Source organism: Trachinotus anak, unplaced genomic scaffold (assembly GCF_046630095.1).
Source record: "Trachinotus anak isolate AG129_WGS33_773 ecotype Australia unplaced genomic scaffold, CSIRO_AGI_Tana_v1 ptg000008l, whole genome shotgun sequence".
NCBI lineage: Eukaryota > Metazoa > Chordata > Actinopteri > Carangiformes > Carangidae > Trachinotus > Trachinotus anak.
In genome coordinates this window covers 8,604,768-8,623,815 of record NW_027273859.1, presented here as the reverse complement: position 1 = coordinate 8,623,815, position 19,048 = coordinate 8,604,768, and the positions used below count along the sequence as shown (strand labels likewise).

The following is a 19,048-nucleotide window of genomic DNA, read 5'->3' as shown; positions in this document are numbered from 1 at the left end:
TGGCTGACTGAATCCACAGATCAGGACAGTAAAATGTGTACCTAGCAACAGCTCTGCTCTTCACAGACAGAGACACAGCCCCCTGTGATCACAGTCCCCGAGCGCAGCCCCTCCCCCTCAGACCTGCATCAAATCAATAGTTTCAGGCAGAGCGCCATTATACCTCTATACAATAGTCACACTTTTCCTTCTCTCTGTGCCCCTGCCTTGCTGCTTTGCAGTGCTGGTAACAAGCATTACTTGAATGCATGATACTGAAGTCCCATGGCATAAATACATGCACAGTATAGATGTAGTCTACACCGGACAGAGGCCCCGGAGCACTGTGCCACATTCTTATGTTAATTAGCAGGAAGCCCTTTAAGTTAAGCTATAGTACAAACCTTTTAATTAAAAAACAAATGCCAAATACTTGTAAATCCAAACATTTTGGATTTCTTTTTCATGTTTCCATGACTACCAACTCATCTCTCTGCCACAGGTGAAATGGGTGTTTGTTCTCAGATCTATTCTATTATTCCCTTGTGACTGACCATCAGTCATGACCAGTGTTAAAGTGTTTTTCCTTGTCTGATGATGTTGCACTACCACTCAGTACTTTTGCAGAGCTTAGGCAAGAGAGCACAACTTTCCAGTTCCAAAGTCAACACTGCACAACTTTATGGAAACAATGAATAAGTGTTTCAAGAAACCATGACAGAAACAAACTGGATTACAAACAGAAAACACTGAAGTAAAAGAAACTCTTATTATGAAGTATTATGCTGTCTAAAACCACCGGCTGTGGAGGAATATTTACCTTTTCTTATGAAAAAGTAGCAATACCACCCTGATCCAAATACTTTATTAAAGGTAAAAGTCCTGCATTGAAAATGTTATGAAAGTGTGCAAAACAGAACAATGGTCTGTGATTCTCATGTTAATAGATCATTATATAATTTGAAGCGTTAATGTGTAAATAGCACATTACTGTTGTAATTGTTTAAAGTGGAGCTGCTTTTCAACAATTTATTGTAATTATGGCTAGTTAATTCTTCTTATAATGTTTGCAAGTAATTTTTTTGTTAATGTGTGTAAACCACATCTCTCAGATAAATTCAGTGGAGTAGGAAGGATACAATATTACTAATACAATATTTCCTTCTGAAAGTGTGAGATCGCAATGGATGTTGTGGTTTAGCTCTATACCCTTCACTACTGTGCTCAGACTTCACATAATTTGAGCTCTATCCCCGTTTGCCCTTGATCTTTTTAAAGCACAATCAGATTACAGCTATAGGGAAAGTGTCTGTGAGTTGTCAGTGATGTAATCTGTTTAATGTTTTAAATACAACTGTATCGGCTTTTCTTCAGATTATTTTTAGCAGTTTTGGGGTGCAAAATAAGTAGTTCTTGGTTATAACAGTATATATGAATAATATGAACCACTGATCATTCGTAGATAGCCTGACAATGTTAACATGAATGTCGGAAAGGAGAACTGCTCCTTGACCCCCAAACCAGATCAGCGAGGGATAATCCTACATTCAGCATAATACTAACAGATCACAATATAGGCAGCACAGAAGAAACGCTTGAAATTTTTCTGAGATATACTAGAGTTCATCTCTAGTCTTAGGAGGAGGCAGGGTAGTGATTTCAAGTATTATGTCAATATAATTGCACAGCGGTTCCAACCTGGACTAAGGAGTACTTTTGGTTTGTATCGATATCTGTGGTGTATTGGTTTGAGTGTGTCACCTGCTTTCAAAGGGTATGTTTGATTGTGTTATTGCAACGTGCACAAATTTGTGTAGGTGCAAAAAAAGAGTCAGTCATTGTGCTTTCTGAGGCTATATACTGTATATGTTGATAATAATAATGCCACCCGCATTCATGACATCAGTTACTAATGCCTTCCTACCTGTGGATGTGTTCCCATCCTGTGACTTACCAACACTGTCTTGTAAAAAATGACCACGCGAGTCATCTGTGTCACCAGGTCAAGTTACGTGTTATTGTTTATGACCAGAGCAAAGGAGGAAGTCAGGTGGCATAGATAGAGCGTCAAAGTCCACATCAGGAGGAGGTTGGGATGGATGGATGGGTGGACAAAGCACAGGACTTTAATACAGGAAACCGCTGTTTGTTTAGCCACATCTTTATTATTGCAAACATGATGATGATGAATGTTTGGTACTCCTGCCACTGGTACGCTCCTATGAGTCATGTCAGAGGGTAGGGACCAGTGACCTATGTGATTGGAGCATTTGTTGACTTAGCCCAGAAACAGTTCAGAGAGGAGATGGCGCACTTAGAATCATTTCCTGTTTCTGTTTCGCTGCTGCCCCGCCCCTTTTAGAGCCCAGCGGCAGGTCCTAGGTCCATCCACACCGATGGGAGAAGTGAATGTGAGCACAGATTATTAGTCACCAAGTAAATACTGGATCATTTTTTCACAAGCAACTTATCTTCTGAACATCCTGACACTAAAATTGTATTTTTTCAGTCAAAGGAGAAAATTAACTTTGTCCGAGACCTGTCTCAGTCTGAACAACACACTCTCACTGGATCTGGCAACACATCTCTACTTCTGCTGATGTCATTTTCCAACCAAATAAATTAAATGAGAAATTATAATGAGAAACCACTCAGAACAGAAATAAAACTGTTTCTTTGCTTAACAATACTATTATTATTATTTAACTGTTTTTGGAGGGATAAAGCAGAATATTATTAGACTGATATGATCTTTTACTGGGTTGATTGGCTATTAAGCTAGCAGATAAAAACAAGCAGCAAAACAAGGCTCAAATTTGTACTGTAGTGTTATATTGTTTTGAAAAAAAGATGACTCTTCCTATTCTTTTATGTTAATGTAGTAAATATGCTTTGTTTTTAAAACAGAAAACACATGCAACACACTTTAGAAATTCATGTAGTAGCTGACAATGATGCTAAGGACAAAGAAACAGCCATGGCACAGTGGTGCTTTCAGCTAAATGCTAAAATTGGCTCTTTATGTTCACAATCACAATGATGCTACACTTATGTTTAGCAGGTATAATGTTCACCATACTCAGCACCTTAGTTTAGCATATGAGCTATAATTAGCACTAAACACAATACGCCTCAGGGTGATGGTTGGTTTTGGACGGATTAAAATTGTGACCTGATAATAGTGCTAGATGAAAAGCCAGAGCTCTACTGTACCAAAATAATTTCAATTCATCTTTAGAAGAACATTAACGTGTGTACGAGATTTCATGGCAATCCATCCAATATTCATTCTGAACTGGAAATTTCACCTTGATAGTGGTGCTAGAGGAAAAATCAAGGGATCACTGAAAGTCACCAGGCTTCTTGAAAGTCTGCAAAAAAAAAAAAAAATCATGGCCATTGGTTCAAAATTTGAGGTATTTCAATTTGGACCAAAGTGGTGGACCTCCTGACCAATTGACAGACTGACACTGACATCTCTAGAGCCATGCCTCTACTGGCTAAAAATGAATTCGCCTGCCCATTACCAATGAAGGCAAGCTTTTGAACACACTTAAGATGAATACAGTCAGTACTCAGTCTAATGACAAGTGTGTAGGAGAGTGACCTTGAATGAAACAGTAGGTGGACTCCAGCACACTGTGAAATGATTGCATCTATAAATGAATAAATATTGTACTGCTTGTGTGTGGGTTCCCACCACTGTTTTTCATTTTTCTCATAGGATTCATACAATATAAGCACAGTGCACTGTGTGCTAACCCAGTATAGATTTATATTACTCATACACACCACTCCAGTATAATACATCTTCCCCTGTACTGTATTGATGCAACTAAACACATAAGCCCTCATCTCTGTCGGGCTGTGTTTCATGTGTGTGTTTCTTTTACTTGTTTCAGTGTCTCTTCTGTTGTGTTTTTACACCTTTTGTGAAAAAACAAAATGTCTTTTTGGCTTTCAAACATAACATTATGAAAAGCTCCATCCTGACTTTTTTTTAAAACATCACACAGCTTCTGCTGATAGAGCCACAACACTTGCATGATAAAGGAGGTCTACAGCCCTTTCTTTTCTCCAAAACAGTGGCAGCGCTGCTGGAGAACAGCAGTGACTTTTGAAATAATGTCATCAAGGAGGAAGAGTGTTCACACAGGCTGCCTCAGTGATTAAAATGAAAAGTGTTTATTCTCACAGCTTGATTGTTGTCCATCTATAGCTGGGGGTGGGGGTGGGGGTGGGGGGGGCTTATCTTGCCTAGGCTTCAGTAACCCCACAATTAAGCAACTGTGTATTCTCAGTAAAATTTCTCACACATTTATTAGATTTTGAATATAGAATTCTGCAGCCTGTCTGTACCCAAACTACTACAGCTCCCAGAAAAGTTAATTAAAGGTAATTAAACTTCACTTGATTCATATTTTTGCTTTGATACCTTACCCTGCATTGCAAAAAAAGCAACCAAACAAAAAACCTGACCACAACATGATAGGGAGTGAAGTGCTTGTCTGAAGGGGTCTAAAAGCCTCAGTCTAGGCAGATCTTTCAAGCGGCAACTTACTGTGTCATGACTTCAAAGTGGAATAATTTTAAGTAGCAAAACTGCACATTTTCTTAATCTGTTTGTGTGGAACTTAATCAGTGGTGATGTATCGTACTGTGTGTGTATGTGTGTAAAATATATCCATTTCTCTTTTATCAAGTATACTATTTTAATGAGTGTTTCCACATTCATCCAGTCTCTGGATGGAAATGGAGCAGAGCTGTGCATTATCAAAATGCAGGCTCCCTTCTTTACATTTCATCCTCTTCTTCCTGTAATAATCTTTGGAAGAAGTTGTTATTAACCTGAGGAGACCCTGTTCTCGTAAAAGGAATATGGGGATAGAACGTGAAATGACTTAAAGATTAGATTTTATGCCAGGAAGCTACAGTGGGATAATGTAATATTTGGCTTGAACTTACAGTATGGTGCTTGGTCTTCTCGTTTGAATGACCGATTTGATAGGGATATTGTACCTCACTTTGATTGAATCATATCTTGATAATGCTAAACATGGGCTCTGACTACAAATCAATTAATATTATTCTTGTCATTTTCCAGTCCACTGGAGGTACAGTCTGCTCAATATATACAGCTTGCCTCACTCCCACACCAACATCTTGGGATTTGACCACTCCAAAGCCAAACTCTGGCATTTTACATGCACTTCCAAATTTGGTTATGTTATTCAACTGTCTGGCATTTCCAAAGGTCGCAACCTTTGCTTGTTCATTTGGTGCCTTCGATGTCAATGTTTCTGTGTCCAACATGAGTTTTTCTGGGGCAGATGTCAGAGGTCTGCGCCTTGTTAAGGCTGTAGAAAGTGTTGATCAGCCACGTGGATCAATTCTCACCAGGCCCTCTGTGATCTTTTCTGCCTGCCACTTCCTTCTCAATCTTCCCAAGTTAATCAATGCACCTACGGTTTAGCCGCCAGGCTGCAGAATTACAGTTCCAGCAGATCTGTGGTGAGATGTGCGGGTGCACAGCAAGGACTCTTTGACAAGCCCATTGGCACAAAGCAAAAGAAAAAAAACCAAACATATTAAAACAGCTGACCCTGAGTTAAAAATTTAACATTGCTCTTTTGTCTCACTGCAGTATGGCTCTTTACAATGCAATCTGCAGTATGTGCCTTTCCTGCAGAGAGCAGTCCTCTTTTCTGCAGTATGTATCCACCATAGACAGACATTGTGAATATGACAGCTCCTCCTGTAGCATTAGGCGCTATCTGACAGAAGGAAAGAAGAATCGGGGCAAAGTGCTTTGTCTGAGTGGCTAAAGACTGAGAGAGATGAACCATGGTGGCCTCTCTCTCTCCTGTTAAAGGAGACTGCGGGCTCATCCTGCAGCAGGAAGGTTGGGGATTCATCATTGACCAGAAAATTCAAGTGTGTCTGCGATCAGGGTGGCTGGCCCAGCGCTGGGCTAAATGGAAGAATAATGGGTAGTGGGAGTGAGTCTGACGGGCTCTGAGGAGCCCTGTTCTCTCTCCCTCCACCTGTCATCCATCACATTTCCAGCTGATACTGGGAGATATCCATCCCACACTGGCAGGAAGGGAGGAGTAGGAAGGGGGAGGCCATTGGCTGCCTGAGGACAGGGACAGGGATCTGACTTCTGCATGCCTTTAAGAGCAGTCAGTGTTTAGCGTCCACAGACTGAGGGAGAGAGGAGCCTGTCAGTTTGGGTCAGGATGTTACCACAGGCTGTGCTCAGAGTTAAAGTACTCTAGCAAGTTGACAATCAGTGCACTCCAACAGCATTCACAGCCCATCTTCTGAGCATATTACAATTTACAAAATATTAATGGTGTGGTTGTATTATTATGCAAGAAAAGGGAAGAAAGAGGCTAAAATGACTGACAGAGAAAGCAAAGAGTGATGGTCCCATCATGATTAGCATCGAAGCTTACGTAAGTAGATTAGACCATTTTGTCTCATTGTCACTCTGAAAGACATAATGGTATTCATAAAACAGGGTGAAGGGTCAGCTGTTACTCATCCAGTGCAGAGGCTTCGGAGGAACCTTTTCACATAATCATAATCATCAAGTGCACACACACACACACACACACACACACAAACACAGACACATGCGCGTGCAACAAAAGCCAGTGAAATGGCCTGTGAAAGTCCTTTTATATCAGATCAGATAGAGTTCTTTTAAAACAGATGTCACCTTGAGGGAAAAGAAAAGAGATTATGGATTTTTGTGATCACTACTCTGCTAGGAATCCTTTACCTTTAGGCAAAATAGTCCTTAGATTGAATAACAATAATTAGGAAAGGTATCCCTCAGAGATAAGTGTTTATGGTACTTGTGTGAATAAAGCAGAGGATGAGTCATTAAAAAATATGTTGAATGTGAAATGGAGATGATGGGTGTGACACTAAACTCTTTATTAAGAAAAGGGTACTTGGCAGTGAGATTGTTGGCATGCAATGGCATGAGTGTATATATGTATATACAAATAAAATACAGAATCAAACTACTGAATTGCACAAATCCTTCATCCCACAACTAGATTAACAGACTTGACAGAACCTGATCATTACACTATTGCACACTTCAAACAAGTCACACACATTTTAAATTGCACAACTACCATCTAAAGCCTGACCTGTCCTGCTTTCCTTGATGCAAATTCATCAATTAGATCATTAGGAATTGCATGGTTAATACTGATACTGTACAGAGATAGAAGTGTGCTATTTGATGGATTCCCCTGCTCCAGTGGGGACACCTGTGGTTTGCCTGCACAAACCAGAAAGAGCGCCCGCTCCAACCCACACGGTAACATAATGTCACTGACGTGATGTGCAAATGAGCGATAGAAAACCAATCACACAAATGTAACTTTTTTGTTTTTTTCAAAATTATTATTCAACAAAAGAAAAAGAAAAATTAAACTAAATCCAGCATTGTTGGCATGTGCTGAAATAAAAATTCATAGTACAATTATCATGGTTAAAAGCATTGATAAAATATAAGTGTAGTATATTGGAACCTTTTCAACTGGTTGATGTAATTTTGTGTTTTATCCCAAAAACAATGTATCGGTATGCTTAAATCCGCCCTGACTGCAGCACAGATTCATTTGTTTCTTTGTCTGTCCGGGGTGATAAATTACTGTTTCCCCAACTGTCATGATAATTGAGTATTCATGGGCTTGCTGCTGTTTGAAGTACTACATATAGTCTAAGAGCGACTTTGTTGTTAGTAATTTTACAGTGATGATAAGAAAAACTATAGTCACCCCACTATTTTGCAATTAGCAATTAGAAACATTTAATGAATGTTTTAAACAGTGTGTATTTGCAATGCGTAACTCCCTCTGTGTGCACCAATAGGTGGAGACTGTGTATAAACAGATATGAATTCATAGTTGTAATGATATAGAAAATGTCTTCAGAGGAGAAGTTATAATTGTTGACAAATACTGCACATTAATTAACTCTTAAAATGCTCTTATATCTGCTTGCACCTGCATTAGAGCACATACATACACAGTATGTATATGTAAATAAATGTTCTACACAAACAACTAAATGAGTATTCTTAACAAAACCTGAACATTTGAGACTTCAGAGATTTCCTTTCCATTTCTTTTATTTCTTTTGCAACTACTGCAAACTGTGAATTGCTATAGTAGCAAATGAATGCAGTTCTGTGTCCTTTCAATCTCAATTTTAACACAATCTTGAATAATACATTTTTCATAATTTGTGATTGAAAGAGCTTGCAAAAATATTTTTCACACAGTATTAAAGGCTCAGCTTGCCCTCATGTTAGACCCGCTGCAGAGGGACGCTATTGAACTTAGCGGCAAACAGTCATGAGTGGTAAAGTGGTTTTTTATCCTGGAATTCATCAGTTAAGGCCCAAGTCCTGATTTTGTCCACCAGTGTGAGTTACTTACTTGTTAGTTAGTAACAGAAGGTTACTATATTTGTGTGTGCGCTGAAGTTGACCCAGATGTAGTTTTGTTCTGTAGGCCTAATGTCCCTCCACCAGTTGTATCTATGCAGTGGTTTTGCTCTAACCTCAGCCCTTCATAGCAGCTATAGGAAGTTAAGAGGGGGTGTTAGGCATCATGTAAAATTTCCAACGTATACAGTGAAAACTTTGGTACATTTCCTCATGTGATTTCTGCTGCCCATCGTTTTTCACCAGAGTCTCTTCACATATTCTCTCGCTCGCCTCTTCCTGGGTTTCAGTGTATCATCTCACATGGCAGTGGCTCTTGACACTTTTGTGTACTGTGGCTGTTAAAATGCAAATTTCACAGGATTCAGCTTTCCTGTTCTGTCGGCAATTTACTGTGTGACGTCCCCATCTCCTTGCTGCTGAGCAGAGGACGCGAGTGTCAGCTATATCCATCCTCCTGAGCCTTGGTAAAATGCCACAATATCCCTCTGCACAAACTGCAGCACTCCTTTCACACTGCAAAGTGTGGAGACCAACGTGGTTACAAGCAGCTCGCACTTGGGTCTCTGATGTTTGAGGCTCTGACATTATTTGCATGTCTGTTGTACGTCTTTTAAGCTGATGGCAGCTCGGGGAAAACCTTGAGTTGTGATGTTTACTTGCTGCAGGCAGTTAGCAGAGATATCCTGTGTAAACACTGTGGGGAGGTGATTTCAAACTCAATTTTACAGCAAGAACAAAATTCAAACAAAGCCAGTCTCAAAATGGCAGGCGCTTGATAGTACATTACTGTCGCACTGTAATGCCACATGAGCATTATGCAGGGCACCTTGCCACCTGTCCATATCATACACGAAGGGCAGGTCACTATCTTGCAGCTATAAAGATTGTAATGTGGATCTGCTGCATTTATTAGACATGGGGCAAACAGCGACATGTTTGCTCATTGCAAATGTTCTGATAGAAGCAACCTGTCTCTTCTGTGGCCTTCCCCTTAACTGCTCTGTGATGTGTTATTTGCAGGCATTGCCACTGTACTTAGAAGTGCACACATGCTCTGAAAGGACCTGTTATTTTGTATCATTTTTATTTTTTTGGAGTTCATTTTTTGCCACTGTAAAGAGCGTCATCTCAGCCATTTCAGCAGTGACAACATTGACACTTTGTAAACAAGTGGTATTAATTGTCACAGTCTCATTAACTCACAGTGTATGCCGAGTAAACAGCCTTGGCTAACGTGAAATGAAGCATACTGCAAATAATTGTGCACTTAGCTGTGAGTGGAAAGAGTGTGTGGGTTTGTGTGTGTTTTCTTGTGTGTATACCTACAATGGATTGGCTCAAGGTTGCTTACAGACAAGTGGAAATGGCAATTAAATGTCGGAGACAAAGAGGTGAGTATGAATAAAGAAAAACAAAGGAAAAGACTGAAGGAAATGGGAACTCAACACTTCACTTCCCTCTTTCCTTTCCTTTCCTTTCCTTTCCTTTCCTTTCCCCTTTATCTCCTCACCCTCATCACAACACTGAGCCATCACAGACAGATGGTCATAAATCAGCCTCTTTATTAACACACTCCTGTCAATGAAATAACTAGCCATGAAATAAGCATCAGTTAATGTGCATCCTTAATCCACATAGAACATGACATCCGCTTACTAATAGACACTGCTGGCTGCCATGTGCATTAACGGGGCCTGCTACACCATGGCAGGAGACTGATGAGCGGGTAAAATGAGCACCTCAGATGTAGCAAGGCCATGTGAGAGGAGATGCCTGGGTAAATTCAGCGTGTAGCTGTCTGTAGTAGTAATGTTTGAGTCTGTGGCAGTAGGGTTTGTTTTCTAGATCACCTCTTCAAAATATTCATAAAAGTATAGGTGTAGAGGTATAAGTGTGTAAAGGTGTAGGTCAGATAGGGTTGGATTACCTTATTGTGTTGTGGTCCACCTCCACCGTTCTCTTTCCTTGGCCACATCAGGCTACATGTTTGTATACACATGTGCTTAACGTGTAGTCATGAAAAGCAAAAATATTAGCCCTTAATAACGGTACTTAAAAGTAGCTAAACATAGTATATGTCATTGTCTTTATCTTTTTCGGTCAAGTTCGTGCTTTTACTCAGAGCTAGAGGAAGCTTTCATGGCCTATGAACTGTGTTGCACCATTCGAGTTAATTTAAAGGAATACTTTGACATTTTGGGAACCACAGGTATTCACAAGACCCCCAAAACCACCAGGTGACATTTTCCAGTTTGGCTTTGTACGGAATAACAGACGAGATATTTCTGAGCTTTAGCGGTGCTGCATGTTCAGTGGATTACGCTACTGTTAGACAGAGCCAGGCTAGCTGTCTGCCCCGTTTCCAGTCTTTATGCTAAGATAAGATAAGCTAAGTGGCTGCAGGTGTATTTGTATTTTATCAAGGCTTAAAGTTATATGATTGTGGCCATGTTGCTTTGAGTGGCAGGTGGGTCGGCGTGTGCTCGCCACAAACCGGCATTCGCTGGTGATGTTAGCATGTTTGGATAGCTAGCATGTTAGCGGGTATCTCACTAGCTACTGTGGTTCCCCACCTAGCTCTGCCAGCATTAAGTTCCTGAGCTTCTATTTTGACAGTAGTAGCGGTTGATTTATTTATTAATTTATGGCCTTTTGCTGTGTCTGGAAACGTAATGCCAATGAGAGCGGTGAACAAGTTAGTGGCCATAAAACCAAAAGAATGAACTGAAACCCTCCATCGAGCTGAGGGGAACTGCAGAGTCAGGCGATAATTACATGTGGGTGGCACCTCATTTGATTCTATGTTAATAAAGAAATATTGATCATAGCAGTTTTTAATAAAACTGTATATATGGTACTTTGATGTAGTCTACTTATATCTGCCAAAATTATTTGTCTGTTGTCATTGTTTTCTTACACTTCCTAAAATGCCCTCCATTAACCATCTACTCTTGTGTTAAAGAAAAGCCCATGTGAAAGTCAGTGAGTCTCAGGCTGCTACTGAAGAAGAAACTGGTATATTCCTCTTTCATGCCGGAAGTATCTCTGTTTGGAGCCTTGTTCTTTGATTCTGCCAGGCTTTTATGTAAAATATGTAAGATTTTAAGTGCTTAAAGGCAGATGTTTTCTTTAAAGATATTTAGAAAACCTGGTAGCGGTGATTACCTTTGTCTCAGCTGTATTTTTTAAAGACCTGTGATGTCATGCTTCAGTCAGTTCAAACACAGCAAAGTGTTGATGCATGTCTTCAGTGCTGATTTTTGTAGATATTTATGCACATGCAGGTGTGTCCATACGGAGCTCTTTCCTCTCCCCACTTTATAACGGCACTGCAGTATCAGTGTGCGTGTGTGTGTTTGTCTGTGTGTGTGTATTTGTGTGTGTTAGAGAGAGAAACCTGAAGGACGCTTGTCCCTGGTGGGATGGGAAAGAGCCTTGCGCCTTAAGAGCTCCAGGGCTGCTGCTATGACAGGTGAGTCTATCAGCTGTCCTCAGATCTGTGGCCACATATACAGGGCAAGGAGACAACTTCTACTGCCCACTTCAATACAGTGTCACCTCGCCTTTCATAGGCAGTGTCACCTGTCAATCACAGCTGAGTAATGCATTGTCAAGTGCACAGGCCAAGGTCACCACCAGATGTGGTGATAATTAACTCTGCAGAAGACTTTTGAGTCATATAATAGGGGTCAGCACACCCCCCGTAAACTCTGGCATGTAGGTTTCCAGGCAGCAGTGGTGGAGTGGGGGGTGAGCACTTCTCTTCTCATTAGGAAAGCTCATCTTGTTGTTTAGGAAGGAGAAGATTCAGTTTGGGGGTCAAATTATAAAATGCCTACAGAGTCAGAATCATAGATTGTAACAAAGTCAGAATAAACACATTGCAACTGTGAACAGCAGTTGACCACAAGCAGCTGACACCACTGATGACACTACTTTATTATGTTAGATAATATTGGTCTTTATAACACATTGAATTTAATCATAGCCGAACACTAACTTTGCATTATTTTCAGAAAAACTGCACATGTACTGTTACATGCTTACATCACCACAAAGATAAGGTGAAGAGCCCTGACAGTGGTGTTCCTGATGTAGTCTTAGTGCTGTTGGTAATGCACACATTTAATCCGCAGAGAAGAAGGTGACAGAATCAAGGTCAGTTATTGCTTCAAGGCAACACTGTCCAATAGAAATTATGTTTCTATAGCTACAGCTAAACTGCACAAACATATTCACAAGCTTCTTGTTGACAAGACATCCGGAGTCTTTTTTGTGGTTAGGATTAGGCAGCAAAAGAACTTTACTTAAAGTTAGGGAAAGACTGGTTTGGATAAATCTAAAAAATAAACAAGTCATCGTGAACAGACCATGATCTTTCCTTAGCCTTAACTAAGTGTTGTGAGTTTCTAAACATAATCATAAAAAATTAATAACACAGTGGTCCATACAAGTGGATATTATACTGCAAGAGCAGCTATTTTGATGAAAAAAAAAAAAATGCATTGTCTGTGAACATTTTATATGCATCAGTATCAATTTGCGACCTGCCAAATACATACCTTAACAACATATCCTGATTATGTTCATGGAAAATGTAATCTGGTCATGATTGATCATTTTATTTCCTACAGGAAAAGCTTTAGGAGAGGTTAGTAAATGGATTTGTTAAGTTAAGACTGAATTAAAAGTTGCACTAATAAATATTTTTATGACAAAAAAAGATCATATGACTGCATACAATGTGAAAGGGGGGATGCTCAGTGCAGTTCTGCAGACTGTGTCAGCTCACTGTTTTGGTTTTTCCATAACTTTATTGTTTTGATTCAGTGTCATGGTGCTCATCAACATTATTTCCAGCCACAGCCCAGGCAGCTGTTTTTATCACAAGACTTAAACCCACTGAACCAGCACCAAACCACAGACCGGCGAAGTTAGCAACCAGCTAGTCTTGCATAGCCAGAGCTATCTCCACAGCACTGTGTCAGTGCTGAGGAATGGTTTGGCTGCATCTATTATCAGAGGAAATAACCGAAATAACCGTTACAGGTGCCCCTGTAAAATAACATTGGAGGGGAACTTTGGTGGAATACTTGCAGGCGGGGAGGCGAACATGTCAGTAAGATTTCTAATTCCCCTCAAAGAAAACACTACAAAATGTTGACGGTGTGATTGCACTTTTCACTGTGTAGGTTGCCTGCTTGGAGGTTGTGGTTTCCCGTAGCAAAAGGGTTTTTAAAAACAGTAAGAGCTCTGGCACACTGGATATGTCGCATGTGTGTGGCGGCTGCGAAACGTCTTGTTTTTCAAACGGAGGCCACGGATTAGAGCGAGTGCACTGCCTGCCTCGCGGCTTCGTTGCGTAATGTAGATGTTTGGCGTCTCACCTATTTTTCACGCGACACGCACGTCTTGTCCAAAAATGACATCATACCAGCAATAAACAAAGCTGACACCTTCCCCTATAGTTTTCTATTTCAAGGCTGAATTTGAATATGACAGACTTGACAAAATACAAATATATTTTCTAGCCATAAAAATAAAATAAACCATAAATTACTTTAAAATGAAGAGAAATCCAACATTCAAGTATCCTGCAAACTCTATGTAGACAGATAGAGCTGACGGTAGCAGCGAAGCTACAGACTTACAGCCGCTGTGAACACACTCGTGTGTTTTTCTTCAGCAGATCATCAATGGTAGCCGCAACACACACGCCACGCATCCAGTGTGCCCCTGGTGTAACACGCAGGGGAAGAGGAACGAGACGAGAATGCCGCACAACGGCAGGCTTATAGCTGCAGCCTACATCCAGTGAGTCAGACTGGCAACCAGCTGGTGAACGTTAAATACTTGTTAACTACTTCAAGGTCAAAAAGCTCAATTAACATTACTCCCTTTTTTCCTTCATTGTACAGAGCGAGGGCAAATGAAGTTGTGTGGCATATAGAAAAATAGACAAGTCTTTATTACTCCAGTAGCTACAAACAGACCTCGTAACAGAACCGCTCTACCACCGAACACGTTGCCTAAAGTCTTGTGTTCACACAGTAAGGTGAAGAGATATTCTCAGCCAATCTAATTCGCTATAGGATGGCAGAGTTTCAGCAATTTAGGTGCCAATTCTACAGATACAGAATTGAGTCTTTAATAGACTGCATTGCTCTCTCTCTCTCTCTCTCTGTGCTCCATTAGAGCGTTAGTGGCTCTCTCTGTGGTTTTGCATGATTTGAAAAGTTGTGTTGTTACATTAGCGCTCGGTGTCTCCTTCTAATCCCATTTGCCTTGTGGTTACAAACAAGGTGCCAGCAGAGCCACTCAGCTGAGAGAACAGTGAATCCATGCTTTATACGAAGCAGCCCTAATTCAATTGACATCACTGGCTGGCTTTAATGGATTTTACCTGGTGAGCCTGCAAATTGAATATTTTAAGCCATATCAACTCCTTCAGAATTACTGAAGAGAAAAGGTGCAATTTTCATTTTGTGCTGGTAACGAAAAGGCGACATACAGGAGATTATATCTATTTTTCCAGCTCAGCTTGATTAATTTAAGTTGTCCTCGGTAGAGCACTGTCCCTCTTGCCTGTGTTTTAAGCTTTTATCTCCTCCAAGCCATTTGATGTTCTTAACCACTGCTTTTCATTACTTGAACACAGACGCTCACACTGTCACACGCACCACGTACACATGACTGCATCCTTTTGTGCACCCCAGCCCTCCCGGCTCCGGTGTTGTCTTTCTCTGAGAAGTCGAACTCTTTGCTGTGTCATCTCATTGAGGTTCTGAGGTTGTTATTGTTTTATCTCTCAGTGTGTTGCTCTCTGCGCGAGGTGGGCGGGCCGTCCTTCCCCTGCTTTCTCTGTAAAGGTCAGTGAGCCGCAGATGAAGTTGTGTCGATCAGATGAGTGCCATGGACTGACAGCTAATTTTCATCAAAGCAGCTGTGGGGCGAACGGGGGCCAAGTTGCGAGGCGCCTGGGGGCCTCTTGCCTCTCTGAGGACTCTCTACTACTTATCAGACGCACTGATTTACTGTCCTGGAGTCTGAATTAGAAGTTGCAGTGCACTTGTAACACCAGTTTATAAAGCTCTGGAGAGAAGGGAAACAAAAAAGTAAAGGCAAAAAAAAAAAAAAAATCATCAACAACACATTGCTAGAACATTTTTCATTTCTCGAGCAGCCTCATCTGATGATCTGCACACACCAGCCTTCGTTCCTCTCTCTTCATTTATTGCCCTCTTTCCTCTCCTCCTGCCTTTTGCCAGTTTTCTAAACATGGTTTGCATTGATTTATTCTCTTCCACCAATTAAAAGCAATTTTGTGAGCATTAGAGTAAGCTATGCCGGGAGCCTTTTACTGCAGCAGGCTGTTCATTACCTCACTGTGTATGTGTTTGTGTGTGTGTGTGTGTGTGTGTGTGTGTGTGTGAGCTCCTGGGTGGCTCTGTTATGCTTTTCTCACTCCGTGAATATGTCCGCACATGCATGAGCGTACATGTGTGTGCAAGCGTGTGGCTTACCATTCATGTTTAGCTATACAAAGCAGATGGGTGCTGGTGTGTGTCTGAGATTCCCAGCACGTGCAGGGCATTAGTTCTCTGTTTGCAGGCTAAATCCTCGTGTTGTTGAAGCAGTGTCAGTTGCCTCTGCCACGACACAAAGCTTATCTTGTACCAACTCCCGTACCCCCTTGGGAGGAGGAGACATGGGGGCGCGGCAGTGGATGAGGGGATGTGTAAAAGAAGGCAGGAAGCAACTGGCTGGTGTAAATAACCCTGGGCTCTGGGGGAAGGTTAAGAAGCCAATGCCATGCTGAATACTAAACGTCATCCCTGAAGGACTCAGTGCCCCTGCACCCAGCCTGTCCCCCCCATCTGACAGAGCCCCGCGCCTCTCATGCCAGTCATCACATCAGTGTGTCAGTGCACACAGGTCTCTATTTGTCACCGACTATGGCCACCATCCAACCTGTTGACTGACACTTGCTGTATTAATATTGCATTGCAACACCACAGGTGGCAGACTGAATGTTTTTTTAGTTTGACATTTTTAAACTCCAGCAAAGTCAAGTGTCGCCTAATGTAACTTCAGGCAAAACTAAACAGATAAATTCCTGTTCATGTCCTTCTTGTTTAAGTTTTCAATACACCACTCAGTTGCCTGCTCACTTACAGCAGGGAACGTGTAATAACACTTGCAAAATAAGCACTCTGACATTTTGAAATAATATATAACGTGTAAGACATAATAAAAAAAAGCAGCACCTTTGAATAATTAATTACACCTCTTGTCAAAATCATCATCACAGTGTGCCAGTTCACCATGCAAGCAATATTATATGTGCATATAAAGTGTGTCTGTTTTAAAACAACTTTTTTTTTTTTTTTTTTTTTTTTTTGCACTTGAGGTAACTATGGTTACCTCCAGTAGCTCTGAAAGCAGTTAAACAACTTAATGAGAAACTAGAGGTATATTTTTTTATTTGTCCACACACATCAGCTTGACACAATGTGGCTCTTTGCAAAATCAGCCAAGGTAAACTTGTGATTTTCAGATCCTCACCCTTTTACCTCAGACCAACACACCACATGAAACATCAGTGTGTGAGCAGCAGACCGGCAGCCTTCACTACAGCTTCCCATTTACTAACTATTTCCTCTGGGCATGCAACTATTTATTCCCCCCGTTTTCTCCAACCTGGAAATGAAATGAAAAGGAGCAAAAATGGAAAAAATAAAAAGGAGAGAAAACAAGCGCGCGGGTAAATCTCTCCTGCCAAAGGCAACGTTGTGACATTATCTCTTCGTCACAGCTTAACAGAGGCCTGCTCCTATGAGTATGTGTTTTTGTGTTTGTTCGAGAGTGTGTGTACATACATGTGCAGACCATACACCAATGAGTGCATGTGTGCATGTGTATTTGAGAGTGTGTGTGTGTGTGTGTGTGTGTGTGTTTGTGTGTGTGTGTGTGTGTTTGTGTGTGTACTGACACATTTTCCCGTGCTTGCCCGAGTTTTGAGAGTGTTTGCTGTTGTGCTCAAAATGAAAGGTGTCGTGTTTACCGACACACACACACACACGTTCGTCTGCAGATTAGCCTGCGGCTGCCAGCTTGCCTGCCTCCACGCAGGAAAGAGTGGAAATACACACTTTCTAGCACCCTTTGTTGAGCCTCACTACCTGCTCACTCTAAATAAGCTCCTCTCAAATACACTTTGATATCTTCCAACAAGGGATGATGCTGCAACTCACATGCTCGAGGAGAGATTTCACAAACCTTCAAGTGAACTAACTGCTGTCAGCCATGTTGCATTAATGAAGAGAGACGCTCTTGAATTTGTTGAATTAAGTTTTAGTCTGGCTTGATTGAAAATCCTTGTATCTGATGAAACTACAGAGGAAAAGCTATGGAGATTTTTTTTTTTTTTTTTTTGCATAGTCTTACGGTATCCTAGAAAACTTGCATCTGACTGTTATTAACTGTTTCTGTTTCTCTGTGCTGCTTTTTTCCCCTCCTCCTATGTGGATTTCTCCCCCACTCGCTGTGCTCTTGAACGCTGTGGAAATCCAATTAGGTGGACACATTCTGCGAGAACTGCGTTCCATGATAGCAATCATATGAATTCTTCATATGGGATTTTCGATGCTCCCTTCTTGTTGCTCGCACCGTGTCTACACAAAAGATAGAGTAATTGGCAAACAGATCTCCATACAAAATGTGTCTCCCCCCTCGCTTATGGCCACCCAGCATGACAATAGGTACTTGTGTAATCTCTGCTGTGTGATTCGGAAATGAAAAAGCAATGAAATGTGTCTCCTGGCATGTGGAGAAATAACTGCTGCTGTGGGTAGAGCATGTTACCAGCACTCAGTGGCTCCCCCATTGACACATGAGCAAAAGGCACATAATTGTCTAATGTGCTGCACTGTTTGACTCTTATTACTGAGTCTTTTCTGGCAGGCCGTGGCACTTTCTTCAACAGCCCTGTTCTAGCAAATAAAAGCTAAAACTGTGCCAGTCTATATGCTGTAATAAATGCTAATATTTGCATCGTTACGCGCGGGAAATCCTAAATGCTATCTTATCATTTATGTTGACATTACGTAGCTTATAAAGAGGGAGCAAATGAATAATTCATACTGAGAGAATAAGCTGATGTGAGGCCGATAGAGTGAGGATATTATGTTCAGATCATGCTGACAGCCAGCAGACAGTGAAGGTCTGCCTCAGCCTCATGCTCATATTACAGTTTTCATAAAGGGACTCAAAAGCGTTGTGTTAGCACATTACTTTTGAATCACTCCAGCTGTCGTCCTATTGACATTTTAACTGTTTCATATCTCCGAGCCCCCGTACGTCTCACACACACACGGCTTATTTTGGTCTCTTGTAACCTGAAGTTTCCAATGCATCTGTTTTCCTTTTGTGATGACTGGATGAGATGAGCAGCATGACAGACGGATTTGAGTAACGGCGGAGCACAGTCACATGCCTGCAAACACACTGACTCAGAGTCACTCAACCTTTTCCCTAACCTTCCTCTCTCCTCTTCAGTCGCACCATCTTTCTATTTACCTTAACCCCTGCCTA

The 19,048-nt window shown here is 41.2% G+C and overlaps 1 protein-coding gene across 2 annotated transcripts in view; it reads left to right on the top strand.

The window, feature by feature from the left end:
- LOC139623795 (transmembrane protein 132C) overlaps positions 1-19,048 on the top strand; it is a 128,950-nt gene that overhangs the window by 42,860 nt on the left and 67,042 nt on the right. The window contains exon 1 of one of the 2 annotated variants that reach the window (XM_071482344.1): positions 7,022-14,269. The exons of the other annotated variant lie outside the window; for it this stretch is intronic. Coding sequence (XP_071338445.1) covers positions 14,229-14,269 — 41 coding nt within the window. The 5' untranslated portion in view covers positions 7,022-14,228. Of the gene's footprint in view, positions 1-7,021; positions 14,270-19,048 lie in introns of those variants that run through there. 2 annotated transcript variants of the gene reach the window in all.